The sequence below is a fragment of the Oreochromis niloticus genome, linkage group LG12, assembly GCF_001858045.2.
Source record: "Oreochromis niloticus isolate F11D_XX linkage group LG12, O_niloticus_UMD_NMBU, whole genome shotgun sequence".
Lineage (NCBI taxonomy): Eukaryota > Metazoa > Chordata > Actinopteri > Cichliformes > Cichlidae > Oreochromis > Oreochromis niloticus.
The window spans coordinates 2,313,752-2,338,308 of record NC_031977.2 but is presented as its reverse complement, the minus strand read 5'-3'; the positions used below and the strand labels follow the sequence as shown (position 1 = coordinate 2,338,308).

Genomic DNA, 24,557 nt, shown 5'->3' with positions numbered 1-24,557 from the left:
TGTCAGTGACGTTACTGTCCCACAACCACTTCACTGAGTCACCATGAGAGGAGCAGCAGAACTGACAACATTAGAACAACGTGACAGAAACACATGTATTTGTGGAGAACACAGAGTTTAGTTTGTGACATCAGAGGGGCAGGGAGCTGTTCTCACACACTGTTGTACTGATCATTAAACAGCAGGGGGCGTCCTCACTGCATTTACAGCACAGCTGGCAGCTCAGGCCTGCTCTGCTCTGCATAATAACTCACTGTGGGGTTTATGTAGTAATATTTGTCATGTGCTGTTACATAAATCTGTGTGAAATACATATATATGAATAAAGAAAAAGCAATAGTTCAAAGTATTTCTTAATAACTGGATAAAATATGAAAGCCTACATGATATTCCCATCTTATAAGGAGGCCCTTATGTCCACATCAAAAATCAATTCCTCGCATTCAATTGACCATCAGCTGCCATAAAAATACAAAATAATATTACCACATCACTAAAAGCTCTGTACATGAGACGTCTTTCACTTATCAATCATTTTCATGTTATGTTTAAATTATAAAATTCAATAACATTTTTATTTTTTAATGAAAAACTTTTCTTGAGACGAAAATAATTTTGACTTTTTTCTCATGTTTGGCACATTAAATATTCCCAACTTCAAAAGCTTTTAAAGCATTTTCAGGTCTTCTTCCATCTGAGCGTGTGATCAGAGCGACGATGTTTTTCTCCATGTTTTTTCCCATCTGATGTCTGACTTTTCTCCTCATCTACGATCTGAAACAAGACTCTATCCTCCCACTCCACTTCCATGGTGTAGTTTAGGGGTCCCCAATCCCAGTCCACGAGGGCTGGTGTCCCTGCAGGTTTTAGATGTGTCCTTGATCCATCACAGCTGATTTAAATGGATAAATTACCTTCTCAACATGTCTTGAAGTTCTCCAGAGGCCTGGTAATGAACTAATCATGTTGATAAGTTTGTAGCTTGAACCTATTCGCTGGAACGTTGAAGACAATGTAATTACACAGCAAAAGCATTGAACACCAAGTAGGCAAAGTTCGTACTCATGCATGAGGGAGACCGGACCGGAGCCAGATGTCGTTCCGCCCACTTGGCCTCCGTCGGACTCTCAGCCAGGTTCCCCATAGCACTCCTTTTATTGTGGTTACATGAATATGCATAGGTTCATTAACATATGACCTCTTATATAGGTATGCATGTGAACAAAGAATACCTTGTGTGTGTGTGTGTGTGTGTGTGTGTGTGTGTGTGTGTGACTCCCCAAAGCTGGTGCCAGGAGTCTAGCGGTCCATCTAAACAAAAGGCTCTTAGACTCAAACAGATATACGTGTGTTTGCTATACCATATATCAGCAGGAGAAGATACGACCTCTCCTAGGAGGTGTGTGATCTATACCAGAACACTCTGAAGAGGAGTGAACACACTCCCCTCTTCATGCTACACAGAGTTGTTACAGACTATTAAGGATCAAACCTCTACCAATCTACACCTAATTATAAAACTCTAAGAATATATAAGTAGATATTTCTAAGCATAAATGACAATCACAATACAAATCTAACACATGTGATTCAGGTGTGTTGACCCAGGGTGAGATCTAAAACCTGAAGGGACACTGGCGCTTGCGGACTGGATTGGGGACCCCTGGTGTAGTTGATCAGAGCACATTTTCCTCCTCCTGTTTCTCCCACAACTTAAATGGTTCTGTTTATCGTGTTAAAATCTTTTTCAACTACAGTCATTCTTGTCAGAGTTTCAAACTCCAGTTTCTTTGTTCTCAGCTGATAGACAGCAGGAGGTCCATCAGATTTCAGATCACTCTTGAAGATGATTCTCTTCTATGTCCTGCAGAGAAAGCAGAGATTATTTTAATGCACAATGATATGCTTTGTGTAACTGCAGTAAGTGTTATTTGTTCTGTCAAAATGTTTCTGATGACTGTTCAGACTTTATTGGCTTTGAATGTTTGTTCTGAAACATGGAGAATGGTTTTCCATCCTTTTCCTCATAACATCAGTTAAAGTCTCAGCTCATACTGCTGTTCAGTCTACTATTCTGCTGTGTCACTGTGTCTGTGTATGAACACTCACTGTAGTGTATGTTACCAGTAAATAAAATTCAAGAATTCTCTGACTGTAACTCTGCTACCGATATGAATCCATCATTGTGTGGATGCTTTAAGCATCCACACTATTGAGTTCCTCTTGGGACTTCCGTACACTTTTTTGCACTTAACTACTTCCACAATTTTCAGCCGATTTTCACCGTTCAAATTTTAAACTATTCTGCTATTTCTGCTAATGATGGCTATGTCTTTTGGTATTTTTCACTATTATACTTTTTAAAATATTAAGCTTAATTTGTCCCATTGAAATGAATGGGAAACTTCTGCAATTCTGCTAAAATTTGCTTGTTTTTGAAACTTAACTACTTCCTCATATTTTCACGTAGAACAACCATTCAAACTTTAAAATGTTCTCAAACTAGAAAAATTTGCATTTCCTGCGAAAATGCAGTGTGGATGCTTTAAAGCTGAAGCTGTCTGCTGAAAAAAGCTGAAAAAGCTGAAAAGTTGCAGAAATTGTAAAAACTTTGCAGAAGCAAAGGAACTTTGCTAAAATGTAGTAACTTAGCAGAACTGTAATATCTTAGAGGAAACATAATACTTGGCAGAAATACAATAGCATAGCAGAACTTAGCAGAAATATTGTAACTTACCAGAAACATGATAACTTCTCAAAAATACAAGAATTTAGGAGAAATAGTATAAGATAACAGAAAGAATATATTTAGCCAAACATTCTTAAACATTACAGAAATACTATGATTTAGAAAAACAGTACAACATAGCAGAAATGCTGTGATTTACCAGAGACACTGTAATATACTATGAACATTGTAATTTTATATAAATACTATGTTTTAGCAAAAATACTCCAGTTTAGCACAAATATTATAATATAGCAGAAACACTATTCTATAGCAGAAATGCTATATTTAGAAAGAAAAATATAATATAGTAGAAATACTATGATTTAGCAGAAATCCTACAATATAGCTTAATAACAATGATTTAGAACAGATAATATGATTGAGCAGAATAGTAATAACTTAAGTGAAAATATTGGAAAGGTAAAATGATAAGCTGAATAAAAAGGAACATGGTTAAGTTCGCTCAAAACGAATTTTTGTTCACCTGTGAAAAAATAAAATAAAAATACATTTAGAAAAAAAAAATAAGAAAAGCCAAGAGATACACAAAATCAAATATGGATACACACACACACACACACACACACACACACACAGACACACAGACACACACACACAGCAGCAGCAGCAAGTGAGCAGGGGCTGTTAACAGCATGTTTCTAGGTCAGTAAAACAGCTGTGAGCATCTCAATTTGAATCCACCAATCAGAGAGGCTGTGTGCTTTTTCCCGCCAAAACTGGTGCACCAAGTGCAGGCTTTTACACATGCAGCACAGAGAGAGACAGGATTTTTGCAGTGTATTTCTCATAGTGAGGACTCCCCTCAAACAAACAGCCATAAATTCCTAACCTTTGGGGCTAAAACAGTCATTCTTAGACCGTTTTGTTCAGAAGACATGGGGGAATCTTGAAATGGTGACCATTTAAAATACAAATATGAAATATTAAAGATATATGACATAGATGATTGGTTGTCTCAGAAGCCATGAATGCCCCAATATGCAAATTTGAATGTGTCAGGCCTCAGATATGATTGGCTGGATGGGAAGCCATGAGGGCCCTGATATGTAAATTTGAATATTACACTCCTCACAGAGGATTAACTCCCTGGGGAGCTGGCAGAAATATATAGAAATACTATGGTTACCCAGAAATACTGCATTTAGTAGAAATACTATGTTTTAGCACAAATACTTTAAAATGGCAGAAATACTGTAATTAAGCAGAAATACTATATGAAGTACAAATCCTATAAAAAAACAGAAATACTGTACTATGATTTGGTAGAAAAACTATAATTAATCAAAAATAGTATATTTTTTAGCAGAAATACTAATTTCTGCACAAATCTTATAAAATAGCAGAAATAGTATGATTTAGCAGAAATGCTGTATTTAGCACAAATCTCATAAAATAGCAGAAAAAGTATTATTTAGCAGAAATGCTGTATTTAGCACAAATCTCATAAAAAAGGAGAAATAGTATGATTTAGCAGAAATGCTGTATTTAGCACAAATCTCATAAAATAGCAGAAAAAGTATGATTTAGCAGAAATGCTCTATTTAGCACAAATCTCATAAAATAGCAGAAATAGTATGATTTAGCAGAAATGCAGTATTTAGCACAAATCTCATAAAACAGCAGAAATAGTATGATTTAGCAGAAATGCAGTATTTAGCACAAATCTTGTAAAATAGCAGAAATAGTATGATTTAGCAGAAATGCTGTTTTTAGCACAAATCTCATAAAATAGCAGAAATAGTATGATTTAGCAGAAATGCAGTATTTAGCACAAATCTCATAAAATAGCAGAAATAGTATGATTTAGCAGAAATGCTGTATTTAGCACAAATCTCATAAAATAGCAGAAAAAGTTTGATTTAGCAGAAATGCTGTATTTAGCACAAATCTTATAAAATAGCGGAAATAGTATGATTTAGCAGAAATGCTGTATTTAGCACAAATCTTATAAAATAGCAGAAATAGTATGATTTAGCAGAAATGCTGTATTTAGCACAAATGCTGAAAAGTAGCAGCAATGCTATGACGTAGCACAATAGTAATAACTTAAATAGAAAAATTGGAAAAGCAAAATCGACAGCTGAACAAATGCTGAACATGCTAACGGTCCCTCAAATGTAATTGTTAAATGAAAAAAAATCTGTAAAAAAACGTATAACAGTCACACAATCACAAAGATGGACAAATATAGAAACACACAAGCACAGAGAGACACACACAGGATCAAATTCAGTCAACCAGTCTAAATATATTGAATTTAAATCATACAATAAGATGCTCCCATAAAAAGGCTCTCTCTCTCTCTCTCTGCGTCACACACATACACACACACACACAGGGAGAGAAAATCAAATTTCTAGGTCAGTCAAGCAGCCTGGGAGCTGCTAAATTTGAATCCACCAATCAGAGAGGCTGTGTACTTTTTCCCGCCAAAACAGGTGGACCTGTTTTTACACACACGCAGCACAGAGACAGGATTTCTGCAGTCTATTTCTCATAGTCAGGACTCCCCTCAAACAAATGGCATAATTTCCTAACCGTAGGGGCTAGAACAGTCATTCTTACACCGTTTTGTTCAGAAGAGATGGGGGAATCTTACAGTGTTGACAATTTATCATTAAAATATGAATTATTGAAGATATTTGACTTCTAATGCACCATAACTGAGTAGAGGCGAAGAGAAAACTGCCCTGACTTGCCCTCGAACAAAGCTTTGTAACTCTAAATCTATTTGGAGTATCGATATCATTCTTTCACCGTAAGAGACAGCAGGCTTTGGTGAACAGTCATGGAAATTTTCAGGTCTCTGTGGGAATCCAAAAAAAAGATATGACGAGAGAAAAAATTGCCTCATTTCCAGAGTTTGAAATCTGAAGAAATCTGAGCGAAGGACGACTTTCCTACCCTCAAACAAGTGTAACTCATCTCAGAACGGTAATAGGTGAGAAAAAAATTCTTGAATTGTGAGCATCAGGAGTGTCTGAAGATATACTGGGACAAGCCTCATGTTTTACCTTCGCTTCGTTAAGGAGATATGACAATTCGAAAATGCCTCTCATGACAGAAATCAAGCGGTGATTTTGAACAAACTCTTCATTGACTTTGTATGGAGACTTTTTCGACCTTGTGTTGGTCTGAGGAGATTTGGCAAAATTCTATAAATCCCACAACAATGACAGTGATATTTTCTGAAAGCCAGCAAAAATACCTACGTTTTGATGTATAATTTGTGGGGGTTGAGTGAAAATTGAGCAAGTAGCAAGAAGTTGTTCGGACATGAAGAGAAGACTGCAAAACCTTCAGTGGCACACTGGAAGCCAAGTGCATAGCAACCATAACAACGCATGTATTTTGTGAAAAATCACAATTTTGCAACTGAAAACTTCAAGAGGCATAAAAGTAAAACGGTAAAAGATTTGAAAAAGCTGATTTATACCTGAATAGCCCAATAATTGTGTGGATGCTTTAAGCATCCACACTATTGAGTTCCTGTTTCTCTTTATTCTTTATACTTTATACTTTATTGTGTGGATGCCCTAAAGGGCTTCCACACTATTGTTTTCCTGTTTCTCTTTATTCTTTATTCCACCTTATTCCAGTTGCTTCCGTACACTTTTTGGCACTTAACTACTGCCACAGTTTTTGTGCTATTTTCACCGTTCAAATCTTAAAAAATTCTGCTCTTTCTGCTAATGCCGGCTATGACTTTTGGTGCTCATAACTGCTATACTTTTTGAGATATTGAATTTTTTTTGCAATATTTTTTGCCCATTTCTGCCATATTATCAGTGGCCTCACTGATTTTCCTTGCCGAGTTGACCTGTGTTTTAGCTCAGTGAGATGAGCATCCGTTCTCAGACTGGGAGGCCCGGGTTCAAATCCCGCTTATGGCAACATTTCTTTCAGTTCACACTTAAACTTTTTTAACTCTTTTCAACACAAATTTTAGCTTTTTCACCCCTTTTCAGCAAAAGTTTCAGTTTTTTCACCACTTTTCAGCACAAATCCCACCTTTTTCACCCCTTTTCAGCAAAAACCTCTTTTCTGCAGAATTCTGCTCATTCACCTCTTTTCAGCAGAAACTCTGCTGATTGACCTCTTTTCAGCACAATTTTCACCTCTTTTCAGCCCAAATTCTGCTTATTAACCTCTTCTGCAAAATTTTCAGCCTTTTCACCTCTTATCAGCACAAATCTCAGGTGTTTTCAGCAAAAACCTCTTTTCAGCAGAAATTCTGCTGATTCATCTCTTTTCAGCGCAACTTTTTGCTTCATTACCTCTTTTCAGCAGAAATTCTGCTGATTCACCTCTTTTTTGCAAAATTTTCAGCCTTTTCACCTCTTATCAGCACAATTCTCAGCAGCTTCTGCTCATTTCAGCAAAATTGTCAGTCTCTCCACCTATTCTTTGTCAGAATGAGTTTGGCTCAGTGAGATGAGTGGCTACCTTGAGACCAGGAGAGCCAGGTTCGAATCCTGCTCAGGGTGACCTTTTTTTTCACCACTTTTCAGCAAAAATTTCTGCGTCTTTATCCCTTTCAGTAGAATTTTTGGGTTTTCACCACTTTTCAGCAAAAATTTTCTGCTTCTTCACCTGTTTTCAGCAGAATTTTCACTTTCTTCACCGCCATATAACTTTTTGCAAGTTTTCATCTTTTTCAGCTTTTCAGCAGACAGCTTCAGCGTTAAGGCATCCACACAGCATTTTCGCAGGAAATGCAAATTTTTCTAGTTCTTATAGTTGCTTCCGTATGTTTTTTGGACCTTATCTACTTCCACAATTTTCAGCCGATTTTTGCCGTTCAAATTTTAAACTATTCTGCTATTTCTGCTAATTCCGGCTATGACTTTTGGTATTTTTTGCTATTATACTTTTTAAAATATTAAGCTTTTTATGCTTTTTTTTGTCCTATTGAAATGAATGGAAAACTTCCAAAATTCTGCTAAAACTAAAACTAAAACTAACTACTTCCTCATACTTTCACCTAGAACAACCATTCAAACTTTAAAATGTTCACAAATATGACAAATTAAAGTCTACTCACTGAAATTACTGGTGAATGTCTGTTTTGATTTTGGTGAAAATCTCATGAGAATTGAAATTGAAATAAGGATAATGAAAGCGATAAAGTACAGTACTGAGAGAATTAAAAGCGGTTGGAGCCGCTGAGAGAATTAAAGCAGTTGGAGCTGCTAATTTAGTGTGGTAGGGAATTTGGTCATTTTGTGGGTTGGAGCCCCATTGGTTATTCAACCCTTAAGAAGTTTCTCGGAGGTGACGCTCCCTGCTGGATAGAGAAATTTATCCTTCACCTAGCGACGACTAGGGATAGTTTCGGGCAACATCCGAGGAGAACTGGGGAACCTCCAAAACTGTTGAGGGTTGTCCTTAATCTTAATCCTGGTTCGGATGTAGATTATTGGTTTAAATTACTCTAAATTTTTGTAGAACGACAGCGGCGTCTGTTAAGAAGCGCATTTTCTCGGAGGTAACGCTCCCTCCTGGATAAAGACGTTTATCCTTGACCTAGCGGCGACTATGGGTTAGTACGGTACAACAAGCCGGGAAGGACTGGGGAATCTTCAAAACTGCTAGGGGTTCAAGTCCCCTATTCTTGCGCTTTTTTGGCTACCTGTAAATTAAGTTAGGGCTAGAAATGTGGACGGAACGGTTGGAGCTGGTCCGGTGAATTGGTCGCAAAAAGTCTGGGACTTATCGGTTGGAGCCGTTATGTTAAATTTATCGAAATTTGTAGGAGCTAAGAGGCCTAAAATCTGTGCAGTTGTAATTAAAAGACGTCTGTGTAATATAAAATAAGAGATCTTTGTGGGAGAGAAGTCTCTGTGTCAGCAGTGCACAGCCGGATGTGCACTGATGGTGTGTGTGTGAGAATGTAAATGAGCAGCGGTGACGCGCAGAGAGGGTGGTTTCGGTTTAGAGTATTGAGCTTTATAACTATTGTTTGCCAATATTGCTAAATGCCTGTAATTAAGAGGCTGGTTTTGCGTATTACGAAAGTATAAATAGAGTTTGAATTCATTACTGTGGATGTATAGTCATTGACTGAGTTTTGACAGATATATATAGATTGAGTGTATTGTACAGTAGCTAAGACCACTATATATTTTCCTGTAGTAACCTCTCTTGAGTAATAAATGGTGGTGTGTTTTATTTTTAGTTATGTGTGTGTGGTGTGAGCAGCTGTGAGAATGATTAGAGGTTTCAGTTTTTCTTTACTTGCTCTTTCTGATGATGAAAAGCATGGCTAAAATACTTGTATGAAAGCGTATTTTAACCGTGTGAATGCTGTCAGTATTTGATTTGAGTGACTCTGCGTGATTTGTCTGAGTGAGTGAAAAGGTGGAAGTTTGAGAGAAAAGGCAGGGTGTGTGAGACGATTCATGGCGTCTGAAAGAGGTTAGAACATTTAAAAGTGTGTATGAAATATATTTCTTTTGTGATGTAAAGTAGGATGTTTTAAAGTTTGAAAGTGCTTTTAATTCAAGAAATCCATGAGTGATGTTATGAGAGGTTGAGTTTATTTTTTCTGATTGAAAACACATAAGTGTATACGCTACAAAACTGACCTAAGGAATGGTGATGTGTGTGAAGAAGTGTTAATTGTCCTGATGTTTGAAAGAGCTCTATTTAAATGTGTGTGAGTGAAATGAAGGTGTATTGTTTTTAGATCAAGATTTAGTAGAATTACTGATTGTTTGTAGACTGTGAAATTCAAAGGGAGACAGAGTCTGCCTGTTGCCTGCAGAAAGTCTCTGCAGAGTCTGCAGAAACAGGAAATGTGTGTGTGTGTCTGGGACAGGAACTTTGCATGCCCATAAAAGGGGAAACTCACTGTGACGCACCCAGAGAAGAGAGACAGACGAGTTAACTCTAGGCAGATGAAGCAAATGGAGGTTTTAAGATAAAAAATGAATATGATACTAATTAGATGCTTTAGTGTGCCAATACAGGTGGACTTCTCTCAACATTGGAACCTTGAGTACAGCGGCAGAACAATAGATTAACAGAATTGGGAGAAAATAAGCCAGTCTTTGGCTCGAAATTGTGCGGCTTGATCTCTCACTTTGTCCCTGAAACTGAGAAGAAGCTCAAAGGACAGTCAAGGACAGTCAATCTCCTGATGAAGACCGACAGAACATCGTGGACTAGTGGCAAAGCCAGTGCAAGTGAAAGCAGTAACACTGACGACGACTGATGAGTCCAGCAGTATGAAAGAAAGCACGTGATGCAACATGCATGCTGGTGAAGAACAGTGTGATGTGTCTGCTTGAAGGCACTGACTCTCATATTTGCCATGCTTGGAGCAATCTTGGAAGAGAAGACTGAAAGGATGAATGGAGAAGAAAACAGAACAAATGAAAATAAGACTGAAGGCACTGAATGTGATATTTTGCCATGCTGGGACTTAACCTAAAAGAAAAGACTGTAAAGAAACAGAGAAGAAGACAACAGCTGAGTTGAGCCTGTGTTTGTTGGAGCTTTGAAGCCCGAACAGGACACTGTGAATGAAAAAGGACCAGTGAGAGATGAAGCTGGACGAGTTTGACTGCGAGAATACAGGATATGATTGGATTGAAAAGTGAAGCCGGAACTCATGATTGTTTAGGGATGTCCACCACATCACAACAAAGAGGTAAATAATACAAAAGGTAAAAATAATCAAAGAAATTAACTGACAAATATATTAATGAATAGAAAACACACATACACAAATTGTTACATGTGAGATTATCTTTGAAATGAATCAGAAGTGAGATAGTTTGAATCTAAAGCTCAGTGAAAAGATGCATAAATTAAATATGAATACATAACAATGCAATGAAGAGCACAATATAGGATGCAATGAAGATGCAGCTTACACTTAATTAAGATGATCACATGGCAGGCAACGAAGAAAGCAGCTTACACTCAATTAACATGAAATGTAACGAGGAAGAACACGCTTACATTCATATTCATGACATAAACATGACATAACTGGTATTTGTGACAGGCAAGAGACAGAAGTGGGTCGTTTAAGCACTCGTGATAATAATGAAAATGTCTTAGTTTTGTTATTTTTAGGAGCAAAGCAGACCTGGATCAATTTCCCACTCCAGCGGTCGGAAGGAAATTAGAGGTTAACACCAATGGATAAGTTAAGGCAAGTTTCTGGTTGAATTGTTCACAGCATGATGTGTCCATGAACCTGAAAAGCAAGCCCTAACACCTGGCTGAAGACCAGGAGGGCTGTCATTTAAGGTGGGAAATTAAAATTTGGGTTAGTAATTCGGGGAAGGAGAAAACTGACTGTTTAAGTGGAGAATTGTCAAGGAGTCTGAAATACTGCAAAGCAACATATGCAAAACCACACATACAAACAGAAAATGCATTAACCTTACAAAGACAAGCTCATGAAGATTAATGCATAGACATTGATTAAACCTGGCTAAGAACACAAACATACGCAATGAAGATCAGCTTGCTACTTGTATGAGTGATAGAATGGTGTGAATGTTTAATAAAATAGACTTAAAGCTTGAGGTTGAAGTTGACTCAAAGGGGTTATATGACAGGGGAGTGAGTTATGGAAATTAACAGAAGAAAAGTGATTAAAGCAGTTTTAAAAGAGTGAGTTAGGAGTGCTTTTGCACTGATTGATAAAAGTAAGTGATTAGTATAGAAAGAAAATGAAAATAATTCAATAATGTGAGAAGGTTTAAACATGTATTTCTTTTGTCACGTTGACTTGTTGAGATGAATCAGTATGCAAATTAGCTGGAGTGACTGGTGACGAAGACACTTCCTGTGTGCGTGTGTGTCTGAGGCTTTCAGTTCAAGAGACAGAGCGGTGGCTGTTGAGGATTATTTGGCAAAATATATAAGGGTAAAGTAACACGATAATTGATTACGGTGGTCAGGTCTGTTCAGAGGTGCAGATTTGGACAGGAAATTTATAATTTAGTGAGGATATGTTGTCGTAATGGGCTTATATCTGAGGCTGAGTCTGAGCCTGAGACATTGTTGTGTGCAGAATGGTGCAGCTTGTGATGAGGTCCAGGTTGCAGTGAACGGGTGAACTTTGAGATTGTTTCAGATTTTTGAGGCTGTTGTTTCTATTTCGAGAGAGGGAGTTTGATTAGACATGGATATGTCTGAGAGGGGCCCAAAATTTTTGTAGTAGTGCACTCAGAAAAAACCTGTCAGGTGATTTTGTTTTGTACTTTGATGAGCTAATAATCAGCTCTCTTTTTTCATTTTTGTTCTAAGCAGGCCTGGAAGAGAGTGAACTGACGGCGCTGACAAAATTACCGAGTACGAAAATCAGGTAGGCTTTCCAGATCACAATTGGCGGCGGAGGAGTCTACCGGTGGAGACCTGATTGGTTGCGAGTCTCTGTCTAAAGAAGGATTGTAGCGATTCAATCCAGTCAAACGTATGGAGAACTATTTTCCTAAAAAGGAAAACGAAATAAAACAAATGATTGAGCTCATTTTGCTGATGTGGAGCATCTGATGACGTGCGCAGAAGGCTGCAGTATCAGCAAAAAATATCATGTGTGAATGCATGTGAGTGAATGCGAGTGATTGGACCAAGGGGGGAAATAAATAAAAGGTTGACAAACAGGAGGAGTGGGAGACTTAAATCTGGGGATGCTGATGTTCCTTTGAGTGAATTTCTGTTTTATTGATTTGGGTTAGACCATGTTATTACATTATAAAATGCTAAATGCTAAAAGGGAAACATTTTTGATATAACTCATGTTACCATTAACTGAGGTAACACGTGATTAATAACTGTTCTGTTTAAGTTTATTTTTGTCATGACACAGACTGGATCATAAAGGGGGAGTTGAATATGAAATGTAAAGTACAGGTTTTGTTTCCAGGGAGTTCCAAGGATCCAGAGTTCGATGGAGCGAGGAGTTCGAGAAGATTTGACATGATGATTAAATTGATTTTATTCCTTAAACACAGGTTTTAGGGCCGGAGCGAAATACCTGAGAGGACGATGGCTGAAGTGTTTGGAGAGATGATATGACTAACCTTTTTTCCTTTTAATTTGTTAAGCGTGGGTGAAGCATTTTGAGTTTTTTGCCACATGAGATGTGTCAAAAAAGAGAGGGATTTAAGGATTAATTTGTTTAATTTGAAATGGGTTTTAGTATGATTTTATAACGATTGGGGTTTTTTGATAATTTAGAGATGGTAAAATTCTTTAAATTCTTTAAAGAGAGGATTAAAATGAACTGAATTCGGTTTAGAAGATAAATTGCTGGTGTTGATAAGAAGTTGTACACCAAACTTAAAGGGAAACTGTGGGAATAAAGGATATGCTTTGGGGAAAAATAGTGAAGATTTTACGAGTAGAAAATGTGTGATTTCTTTTGATTTTTAGAATAAGTTGTTATAATGTAGGCTTTAGAAACAGATATTAAATAGATTTATTTCTAGGGTAGAGGAGAGAGCTTTTTATGAGGATGTTAAAAGTGTCACTGACCCGAATGAATAGCATTGAAGATTACATACACAGGAATGATTTCATACACATTGCATTTTGTGCTTATTAAAGAAATGTTGCTCAAGTCAATAACTGAAGGTCAGAAGCTTTGTTCGGCGCGATGTCCGAGCAATTTATTGTGCAAGATGACAGAGCATTGAAGGCTGCGCACGCTTACAGACATATGGAGTTCATCAACACACATGACAGTATTGATTTGAGGCCAAAGGCCTGAAATTCCTTTAGCTTTTAACTGAATTTGAGTTGGCCCAATAACAAGTGACAGACAAGAGGAACTGAATAGGAGTTTGCTTGTAACTAAATTGTGTGACATGTAAAATATTGAGATAACACATGCAGCTCTAAATTAGTCTTATTATATAAAATGCAGTTACAGAATAACAAATGCTTGTTGAAGTGACCAAGTTTTTGTTTAAAACAGAAGCAAAAAGGGAAAGCTTATATATTTTGCTTAAGCCTGATAAAGTATAAGTTAGGATGTATCATAACATTAAGAGCAGCAAAAATGAAATAAAATGTTATACCAAGAACAGGTTATAACACAGGAAATGTGAGTTCTAAAATACAGTTAGAGTTCAGCTTTTAGCTATGATGAAATTTATTTAGGAGCAATTAACTATGTGCTTACACTTAATGATTAAAGTGGTTGTTTTTTCTTTGATCCTTTAGTAGAATAAGCAGTTATAATGATTTTCTTGATACATTTTCTTGTGATAGGTGACTTTAGATGAGAGTTAAGGCACTTGCAGCAGCGACAGTTTTGTGTACAGGATGTGGATGATCAGATAAGGAAGCAACAGGAAGCACATGCAGAGACGTGCAAGCAGCGCTTTAAGAGTTTTACAAATGATGAGTAAGGTTGAAGAATATACAGAAATAAAAGTCAAAAACCAAATACGAAATTAGGTTCATGTTTTGAGTAATATTAGGTTGAATCAGGTTTGAATAAAGAGAGCAATTGAGGAACAGAGTAAGTTAGAGCCGTAGGAGGAGAAGGTGTTTTCTATCCTTTGCAGGAGGCCAGATTTCCACGAGAGAGGGACCAAGGAAGAACCTAACTTTACCCATGGAGGGTTCTTAGGGGGTAGCTGGCATTTCTAGAGAGGGTCAGAGTAATGATATAAGTGGTGTGGTGACCCTCTTCGAGGGCCACCACAAGAGAGGGAATTGTCAAGAGGAGAAATATTTTACTGCTATTATTTGCTGCTATTAGTATAATCATCATTACCATTTCATTATTAATAGTGATGTTGCATCCAGATGCATTCAGATGTTCAAATATATTGGTATTATATTAGTCTTTATTACAGGTCCAAGAAGAACCACTTTAAACTGTTGAGTTGAATTTATAATCTTAAATGTTTATATGCAGACTGCATGGTGAAAGAAAAGGCCCCCACGTAGAGTAACTCTGTGCCAAAATGAGACAGGAAACACTTCTGCAAGGCATGCTTCTGCAGAAGTGAAACCGAAAGCAGAGTCTGAGTGCAAGAATTTTGAGCAGGTTATTTTATTATGCATTTATCTTTGATTAAGCTTTGATTATGCTTCAAGTAGTTGTATTAGATTGAAACATTTGTTTTATATATTTTATATATCAGTCAAGATTATTGCACACATACACACACACATAGTTTCAGTTGTGCTGGCCTTCTGTCTAGTGGAAAGGTTACAAGGTCTAGCTGGGGAGCTGAGAGGTGAAACAAAGGGCAGCAGAAGCTGACACATACATACACACACAGTGGCGGTCCTAGCCTGTTTGGCGCCCCGGGCGAACACTCCCTCTGGCGCCCCCCCCCCCCCTACACACACACACAAAACATATTAAGGATTATACATTAACATAAAACTGTTGTCGGAAATGTCGGAAACATACTGAATTTCGCCAAAGAAACATACACATACACACACATATGAAGAGAGAGAGAGTATGCATTGTATGCAAACGGCTACCAAACAGCCATCATAATTCGTCATGAGAACAGGACAAATCAACAACTGACAATGACTAATTAATATTAAAATCTGTAACATAATGTATTGTTTGGGGTTTAGTCTGTTACTGTTACTATTTTTACCATTTCTTCTTGGAGCAACTGTAACCCACATAATTTCCTTAGAGATTAATAAAGTATTCTGATTGTTTCAGGATGACCTGCCATTATCCAATCACACATCTGCTTACCTGTATCTTTTGCTCATTTCTCCTCCTCTTCTTTTCTCTTTTTTCTAAACTGAGCACCTGATGGCTTTGAACTTTTCTTGTCCATCTTCCATTGGTTTTAATTTTGCACTCCAGTATGAACACAAGTCCCCCAACCCGAGGATCACCACAACATAACCTAACAGACCTACATCTTAGTTCACAGATTCACTTTGTCTAAGGTGTATTTCTGGGATTTCACACAACCCAGGATTCAAATCATGAATACATAATGGGCTTGGATTTACATCATTATGAATGAAATGTGCTCTATCTGGAAGCAGCCGGCCCCCCTCCCCTTTCGACAGGTTGTGTGTGAGACTTTAAATCATCAAACTGTAAATTATAAATTTTAAACTGTTAATGATCCCTTTACCCCGAGTCCTAAAGTGTATATTTATTTTCTTACTCTTCTTATATTTATTGTTTGTTTACTTGCACTGCTGTAACTGGAGCCTCGTCATCTCGTCTCTCTATATACTGGACTGTATGTAGCGGAGATGACAATAAAGTTTACTTTGACTTCAGCAGCGAGCAGGCGCACCGAGGGCTCTCGCGTTCACTTTTCGCGTATAGAATTTCGAAAAAACATCGGTGGAAATTATAAGTCTGTATCATAATGTCCGGTGTTTTCGTGTTTGTTGTTTTGTTTTTATTTTCTTTTATTTTGCGAGTTGGTTATTAGACGCTGCTCCAGCCGGTCAGAGAATCCCCCGCCGCCCTGCCCTCTCCTCCCTGTGCAGCAAGCAGCAGGCGCACCTCGCAAACGGAGGGCGCCCTTACTCCCAGCAAATGGGCGATAGAAAACCGATCGGTGCCTATGCCATCCCCAATATGCGCTGGCATGACGTCGGGGCAACATGAGTACGAGCAATTTTTTATTTTTTATTTTTTTGCCGATGCCCGTGATGCCACCCCCCACCACGATGCCGCCCCGGGCAACCGCCCGTGTCGCCCGTATCAAAAACCGCTACTGTACACACATATTAGTTAGACTCATTTATATAGGTAAGAGTTTAATTATGCTTTGCTTGCGACTGCAAAGTTGTGCATGAGTGACAGTTTGTGCAGAACGTGGACCTGATGTTCCAGAAGATAAGCCTGGGCAGGATGGTGACAGGAAGCACCTGGGGTCGAGCCGAAGACAATGTTCTTTTTTAAAACTGTGTTCAAAGTTAACTGAACGTTTGTGGTTTAGGCTGACGTATGCTGTACTGGATCTGCCTGACAACAGAAACCCTATAAAGCCTTTGTCTGACTATTGTAAGGCAGTTCAACGCTGAATCTGCGCAGTGTTTTGGACTCACACGTGTATTCATTAAAATGCCGTCTAATTGCACACGGCCGGATCAGTGGTGGTTATTTTGGATTCCTCCTCAATATCTGAACCTTAACATACTCCAAATAGATTTAGAGTTAGAAAGCGTTGTTTGAGGGCAAGTCAAGGCAGTTTTTGTTTTGCCTCTACTCAGTTATGGTGCATTAGAAGTCAAATATCTTTAATAATTCATATTTTAATGATAAATTGTCAACAGTTGAAGATTCCCCCATCTCTTCTGAACAAAACGGTGTAAGAATGACCATTCTAGCCCCTACGGTTAGGAAATTATGGTCATTTGTTTCAGGGGAGTCCTCACTATGAGAAATAGACTACAAAAATCCTGTCTCTGTGCTGCGTGTGTGCACCTGTTTTGGCGGGAAAAAGTACCCAGCCTCTCTGATTGGTGGATTCAAATTTAGCAGCTCCCAGGCTGCTTGACTGACCTAGAGACTTGCTTCTCTCGCCGTGTGTGTGTGTGTGTGTGTGTGTGTGTGTGAGACACACAGAGAGAGAGAGAGAGAGAGAGAGAGAGAGAGAGAAAGCCTTTTACAGTATTCTGTAAACTTTTATGATTTTACCAGCTTTTCTAATATGGACCTCAGATTCTTGTTAACACTCCATGGCACAAATACTCTTCCCTTTAGGCTCTGTGTATGTGTGTGTGTATCAATATTTCTCCCATTTTAAAGTATTACTCGCCCATAATTGTATTTCTGTTAAATCAAAGTACTTTTACTACGTCTTAGTACTTCTGCTCAATCATAGTATTTCTGCTAAATCATAGTATTTTGCCAAATCTTGGTTTTTGTGCCAAATCATAACATTTGTCTTATGTTATAGTATTACTACTAAGTGGAGGAATTTTTGTCTTGTTACAGTATATGTGCTGATTACAGTATTTGTGCTAAATCATAGTATTTCTACTATATTATATTTTTCTTTCCAAGTATAGCATTTTTCTGGTATATAAGTGTATTCTGCTATGTTATAATATTTGTGCTAAACCAGAGTATTTGTGCTAAAACATAGTCTTAATTTAAAATTACAATATTCATAGTTCATCACAGTGTCTCTGGTAAAACACAGTATTTCTGCTATGTTGTACTATTTTTCTAAATCATAGTGTTTCCATAATGTTTAAGTATTTCTGGCTAAATATATTCTTTCTGTTATCTTATACTATTTCTCCTAAAGTCTTGTATTTTTGAGAAGTTATAATGTTTCTGGTAAGTTGCAATATTTCTGCTAAGTTCTGCTATGCTATTGTATTTCTGCCAAGTATTATGTTTCCTCTAAGATATTGCAGTTCTGCTAAGTTATTACATTTTAGCAAAGTTCCTTTGCTTCTGCAAAGTTTTTACAATTTCTGCAACTTTTCAGCTTTTTCAGCTAGTTTTTGCATACAGCTTCAGCTTTAAAGCATCCACACTGCATTTTCGCAGGAAATGCAAATTTTTCTAGTTATTGCTACATTTAATACACAGCTGTCATTTACATGTTGCACAATGACAGCAGCTGAAGCAAGAAAACAGCTGGAGACTATAAAAGTCAGAAGACATTCACAGATACTAAAGGTTATAAAACTACAACAGTGAACAGAGTATCACTTCCTGTTCCTGTTCCAACACACAGTGGGGTTTTTTTGTGTGTGTCTGCGTAGCAATTTAATAAAAACTTTTGGATAACTTCTTTTTTCATAGTTTAATCTTCACATGCTTCAGCTGAAGCACACTGTCTGTGTACTTACTCGCTAATTTATAGACAAAGTATTCAATCACTGTGTCTTTACTGTTTTGTTAGCTTAGCTTAGCTCAGCTCATGGCCGACTTGCTAGCAGCGTAGCTGAATGGCTGTGCGGACACCACTTTCTCCAGGAATTTTTGACAGGAAACTGACAGGATATTGTTGGGATGTGGATATATATTCTTAATGCTTATTTTCTGTTTATAATGTTTTATAGAGCCCAGTGTAGGAAAACGCCCTTGTGAGTTAGAATATAGGCCAAAAGTACTGACAGGAAGCTGCATGCTTTTGCAGAGAACAGGAAGCGTGCAGACAGAAGGTGAAACTAAGCAGAAACTGAAACTGAGTGTGTGTGACCATTGACTGTAGAAAAGATGGACGACGCGACACCGCCTCCTCCCATTGTGCAAAAATAAAGCCAAAATACCCCGCTTGTGGAGGCAGCCATCTTGCAAATTTGGAGCCAGAGTCTGCGCAGTAGTGACTTGAGGTGGAGCGACTGTGTAACGCTCCCGCCCACACACCCGCTGGACGTGACCGCAAACACGCCCCCCTACACTTTTTACGTAGCCCGGCTGCTCGAGTTTTTTTGCTGGTTTACCGCGGCTGACGACTCGTTTAATTAAGGTAAATACAACCATGTCACTGTTATAAAAAAAGATGCACAGCTTATCATCTTATAGTTCTAAAATCACTTTGTTATTAATTCGTTAGTTAGATTAGCCGCTAGCATACGCACTGTGTTGGAGGCTTGTTGCTAGCTAGTTAGCGATGCTACACACCTGCTACTCTAATAGTCTGTGTTATTGAAGGATTCAGCACTTCTTATGTTTGTTTTTATCCATTTTTAGACAGCGATGAGATCATCTGCACACTCCACAGAAGCCCAGAGTTACTGTTAATATCAAAAATATAATGCTGTCCTTTGAGATTTTAACATAAGACTGTGAGTGTAATGGATCTAAAATTGTTTAAATCTTCAGAGCCCTCTACAGCCTGGTAACATGGAAACTTTAAAAACATCAGCAGAACGTTTCAGTAGTGTAGTGCGATTTGTTCTTTTCATTTAATAATAGAGTCCATATTATATCCACAGCTACATTCACCCTGGAGAGAAACTAGTGAGGGAGACCACCAGGACCAAGCTGGGTTTCCTGGGTCCAGAGGTTTGGAGAAACTTCTTCCTTTTCTTTCATCACAGATGTCCTGTGCCAGAAGTTCTGTTGACCCACTGAGAGAGGCTTCATTTAAGAAACACCAGGAAGACTGAAGCTCATCGCATTGATAAAGCAGGACTCATGATCTTCACCAGCAGCTCCCTCACAGGGAAATCTTCAGCACTCCTCTGTAGGCCCGCCCCAGGAGATGGATAAACCCAGCATTTCATGAACACTGTGATGGAGACCTTTGGTTTGTGTAATGTTATAAATACTCGGATACTCCCCAGAGGCTCCAGACTTTTACATAAAGATATTATATTCAGTCCTGTAGAAAGTTATATATTTAAAAATATATGATCCTCTCTGGTTACTCTGGTATGAATAACTCTGCATCACTTTATGGTAAATAACACACTATCTGCAAAAAACTGTGAAAGAATTTCAGATGACAAGTTTGTAGTTCAACATACAAGTGACGACCTTTGACCTTCATCAGGTTTTATTTAATTGTGTTAGAGAAAATCTCATATGCTCTTCATGCAGCTGAGTACATCAAGTGTTTAAAGCGGAAGCTGTGCAGGTCTGAGATCAGCAGCTTTGTGAAACACCAAACTGAGGTCCTGTTAATGCTGATATATAGTGACACAGTTACATGAGTGATTAATCCTTTTGTTTTTTGTCTTTAACTTTATCAATAAAGCTGCAGCTTTCACTACAGGACATGTGGTACTTTAACCTTTGTACTGTTTTCATCAGTTCATTTTGCAGTTAACATGTGAACATGTTGGATGATCTGTCTGCTGTCACTGGGTGGTGCTGAGGTCTGAATCTGAGGGCAGCTCCTGTAATCACAAAGACAACAGAACCACCAAACTCAGATATAAATTTTATCCCTCAACATTGAAATAAAGCTGATTCTTCTGTCCTCACACACTCAGGATCTGAAGTTCTTCTCTTACATTTTTTCAGTATTACAGTACACTACAGTACTTTAATCCATAGTTCCTGATTAATGAGGAGTTACTGAAGTACAAGCTTTTAAAAAAGATGTTACTGTCTTTACAGATGTGGCAAGAGACTGAAAACATGCTGTTGTTTGCACATATTTAATATTCAGCTCTGCACAGGAGCTGCAGCAGGGTGCAGCCTGTTGCTTTTACAGTATAATACTTGTAATAAAAGTACAGTAACAGTAATTAGTGACTGAGCAGCCCGGGGCGTTTCTCTTGATTTCTTTAGTAAATTCATTCACCTGCACAGATTAGCTAAACGAACCCCGACAGCCGAGTGCTCATTTTAGCTAGCTAGGTCTCAGGACCTAAGGACGGTAGTTACGGATTAGCTTACAAACACGTTTAACTTACCGAAAAAGTGCAGTGGGGCCTCGGGTCCTTCTGTCGGGTAGTCCAGTTTACTGAAGAACACCTCAGGCTGTCAGGTTAAAACACTCGGTCGTGTTTTCGTAGCGTAAACGCTGGCCCTCCTCTCAGAGCCTACGCTCTATCTGCTATTCCCGAACACAGATACGCAAGTTTCTCCGTGACTGCAGCTGCCAGTCAAAGCTGTTATGATGACGTTTCACCCCAATTTAACATCACCGCGGTAGGAATTAGAATCAAACTTATGGGAAAGGAGACCCCTTGGACATCAATCAGCATGATGAGAACTATTGATAACAAAAGAAAGAATCTTTGGAAAAAAATTATCTGAGGAGAATTAATTTATTTTAGTCTGACCCCAGTCCCATCCGCTAACAGTGGTGTTCGCTCGCTCTGTGGTAGAGTATCACTTCCTGTTCCTGCTCAAACACAGTGGTGTTTCTGAGTAGCTTTTCTGCTTAGCAATTTAATTTAAATCTTTTGATACATCCCTTTTTCATAGTATAATCTTAACGTGCTTCATCTGAATCACCCTTTCTGTGTACTCACTACCTAATTTATAGCCAAAGTATTCACTCACTGTCTCTTTACTGTTTCGCTAGCTTAGCTCGTAGCCGACTCGTTAGCACCATGGCTACTTCACCTGTCCCTCCTGCACTTTCCTGCTCATTGTGTCAGATGTTTAGTTACTCCTCGGCCTCCTTTAGCAGTAATGATACCTGTAATAAATGTAGCATATTTGCAGCTCTGGAGGCCAGGATTACTGAATTGGAGACTCGGCTTCGCACCCTTCATTCACCCGTAGCTAGCCAGGCCCCTGTAGCTGGTGCAGCCGAAGATAGCGTAGGCCCCGCTAGCTGTTCCCCGGCAGACCCCAAGCAGCTGGGGAAAGAGGGCGGCTGGGTGACGGTGAGGAGGAAGCATAGTCTTAAACTGAAGCCCCAGGTACACCACCAACCTGTTCATGTGTCTAACCGTTTTTCCCCACTCGGCGACACACCCGCCGGGGGTCAAACTCTGGTAATTGGTGATTCTGTTCTCAGACATGTGAAGCTAGAGACACCGGCAACCATAGTCAATTGTCTTCCAGGGGCCAGAGCAGGCGACATTGAAGGAAATTTAAAACTGCTGGCTAAGGGTAAACGTAAATACAGTAAGATCATAATTCACGTCGGCAGTAATGACACCCGGTTACGCCAATCGGAGGTCACTAAAATCAATATTGAATCGGTGTGTAACTTTGCAAAAACAATGTCGGACTCTGTAGTTTTCTCTGGTCCCCTCCCCAATCAGACCAGGAGTGACATGTTTAGCCGCATGTTCTCCTTAAATTGCTGGCTGTCTGAGTGGTGTCCCAGAAACGATGTGGGCTTCATAGATAATTGGCAAACCTTCTGGAGGAAACCTGGTCTTGTTAGGAGAGACGGCATCCATCCCACTTTGGATGGAGCAGCTCTCATTTCTAGAAATATGGACAAATTCATTAAACCCCCCAAAATATGACTATCCAGAGTTGGGACCAGGAAGCAGAGTTGCAGTCTTACACGCCTCTCTGCAGCTTCTCTCCTCCTGCTACCCCCCCAAAAACCCATCTCCATTGAGACTGTGTCAGCTCCCAAAAAGACAAAAAACAAACTAAAAACCAGCAATAAACAACTTAAACATAAAAAATCACAAAGAAAGAACAATACAGTATCCACATCTGAACCAAAGAGTAAAACAGTGAAATGTGGATTATTAAATATTAGGTCTCTCTCCTCCAAGTCTCTGTTAGTACATGACTTAATAATTGATCAACAAATCGATTTACTCTGCCTTACAGAAACCTGGTTGCAGCCGGATGAGTATGTTAGTTTAAATGAATCAACACCCCCGAGTCATTCTAACTACCAGAAATCCCGAAGCACAGGCCGAGGGGGCGGTGTGGCAGCAATTTTTCACACCAGTCTATTAATTAACGAAAGACCAAGACAGACTTTTAATTCATTTGAAAGCCTGATGCTTAGCCTCGTCCACCCCAGCTGTAAAACTCAGAAACCAGTCTTACTTGTTATCATCTATCGTCCACCTGGGCCTTACACAGAGTTTCTCTCTGATTTCTCAGACTTTTTATCTGATTTAGTGCTCAGCTCAGATAAAATAATTATTGTGGGTGAGTTTAACATCCATGTAGATGCTAAAAATGACAGCCTCAACATCGCATTTAATCTGTTATTAGACTCAATTGGCTTCTCTCAAAATGTAAAAGAACCCACCCACCACTTTAATCACACTCTAGATCTTGTTTTAACATATGGCATAGAAACTGAATATTTAACAGTGTTTCCTGAAAACCCTCTGCTGTCTGATCATTTCCTGATAACATTTACATTTACAATAATTGATTACACAGCAGTGGAGAGTAGACTTTATCAAAGTAGATGTCTTTCTGAAAGTGCTGTAACTAAGTTTAAGAATATAATCCACCCACTGTTATCATCTTCAATGCCCTGTACCAACATAGAGCAGAGCAGCTATCTGAACGCTACTCCAACAAAGGTCGATTATCTTGTTAATAATTTTACCTCCTCACTACGTACGACTCTGGATACTGTAGCTCCTGTGAAAACTAAGGCCTCAAATCCAAAGTCCCTGACTCCGTGGTATAATTCTCAAACACGTAGCCTAAAGCAGATAACTCGTAAGCTGGAGAGGAAATGGCGTGTCACAAATTTAGAGGATCATCATTTAGCCTGGAGAAATAGTTTGCTGCTTTATAAGAAAGCCCTCCGCAAAGCCAGAACATCTTACTATTCGTCACTGATTGAAGAAAATAAGAACAACCCCAGGTTTCTCTTCAGCACTGTAGCCAGGCTGACAAAAAGTCAGAGCTCTACTGAGCCAACAATCCCTTTAACGTTAACTAGTAATGACTTCATGAACTTCTTCACAAATAAAATTTTTATCATTAGAGAAAAAATTACCAATAATCATCCCACAGATGTAATATTATCTACAGCTACTCTTAGTACCATCAATGTTAAGTTAGACTCTTTTTCTCCAATTGATCTTTCTGAGTTAACTTCAATAATTAATTCCTCCAAACCATCAACGTGTCTTTTAGACCCCATTCCTACAAAACTGCTCAAAGAAGTCCTGCCATTAATTAATTCTTCGATCTTAATTATGATCAACCTATCTCTAATAATCGGCTATGTACCACAGGCCTTCAAGGTGGCTGTAGTTAAACCTTTACTTAAAAAGCCATCTCTAGACCCAGCTGTCTTAGCTAATTATAGGCCAATCTCCAACCTTCCTTTCATATCAAAAATCCTTGAAAGAGTAGTTGTCAAACAGTTAACTGATCATCTGCAGAGGAATGGCTTATTTGAAGCGTTTCAGTCAGGTTTCAGAGCTCATCACAGCACAGAAACAGCTTTAGTGAAGGTTACAAATGATCTTCTTATGGCCTCTGACAGTGGACTCATCTCTGTGCTTG

The 24,557-nt window shown here is 38.6% G+C and overlaps 1 protein-coding gene across 1 annotated transcript in view; it reads right to left on the bottom strand.

Annotated features, from left to right (window-relative positions):
• Nucleotides 1-1,569: 1,569 nt before the first annotated feature.
• Nucleotides 1,570-24,557, bottom strand: part of LOC106097899 (uncharacterized) — a 50,292-nt gene continuing 27,304 nt past the window's right edge. The window contains exon 4 of the mRNA XM_025897133.1: nt 1,570-1,864. Coding sequence (XP_025752918.1) covers nt 1,835-1,864 — 30 coding nt within the window. The 3' untranslated portion in view covers nt 1,570-1,834. The remainder of the gene's footprint in view (nt 1,865-24,557) is intronic.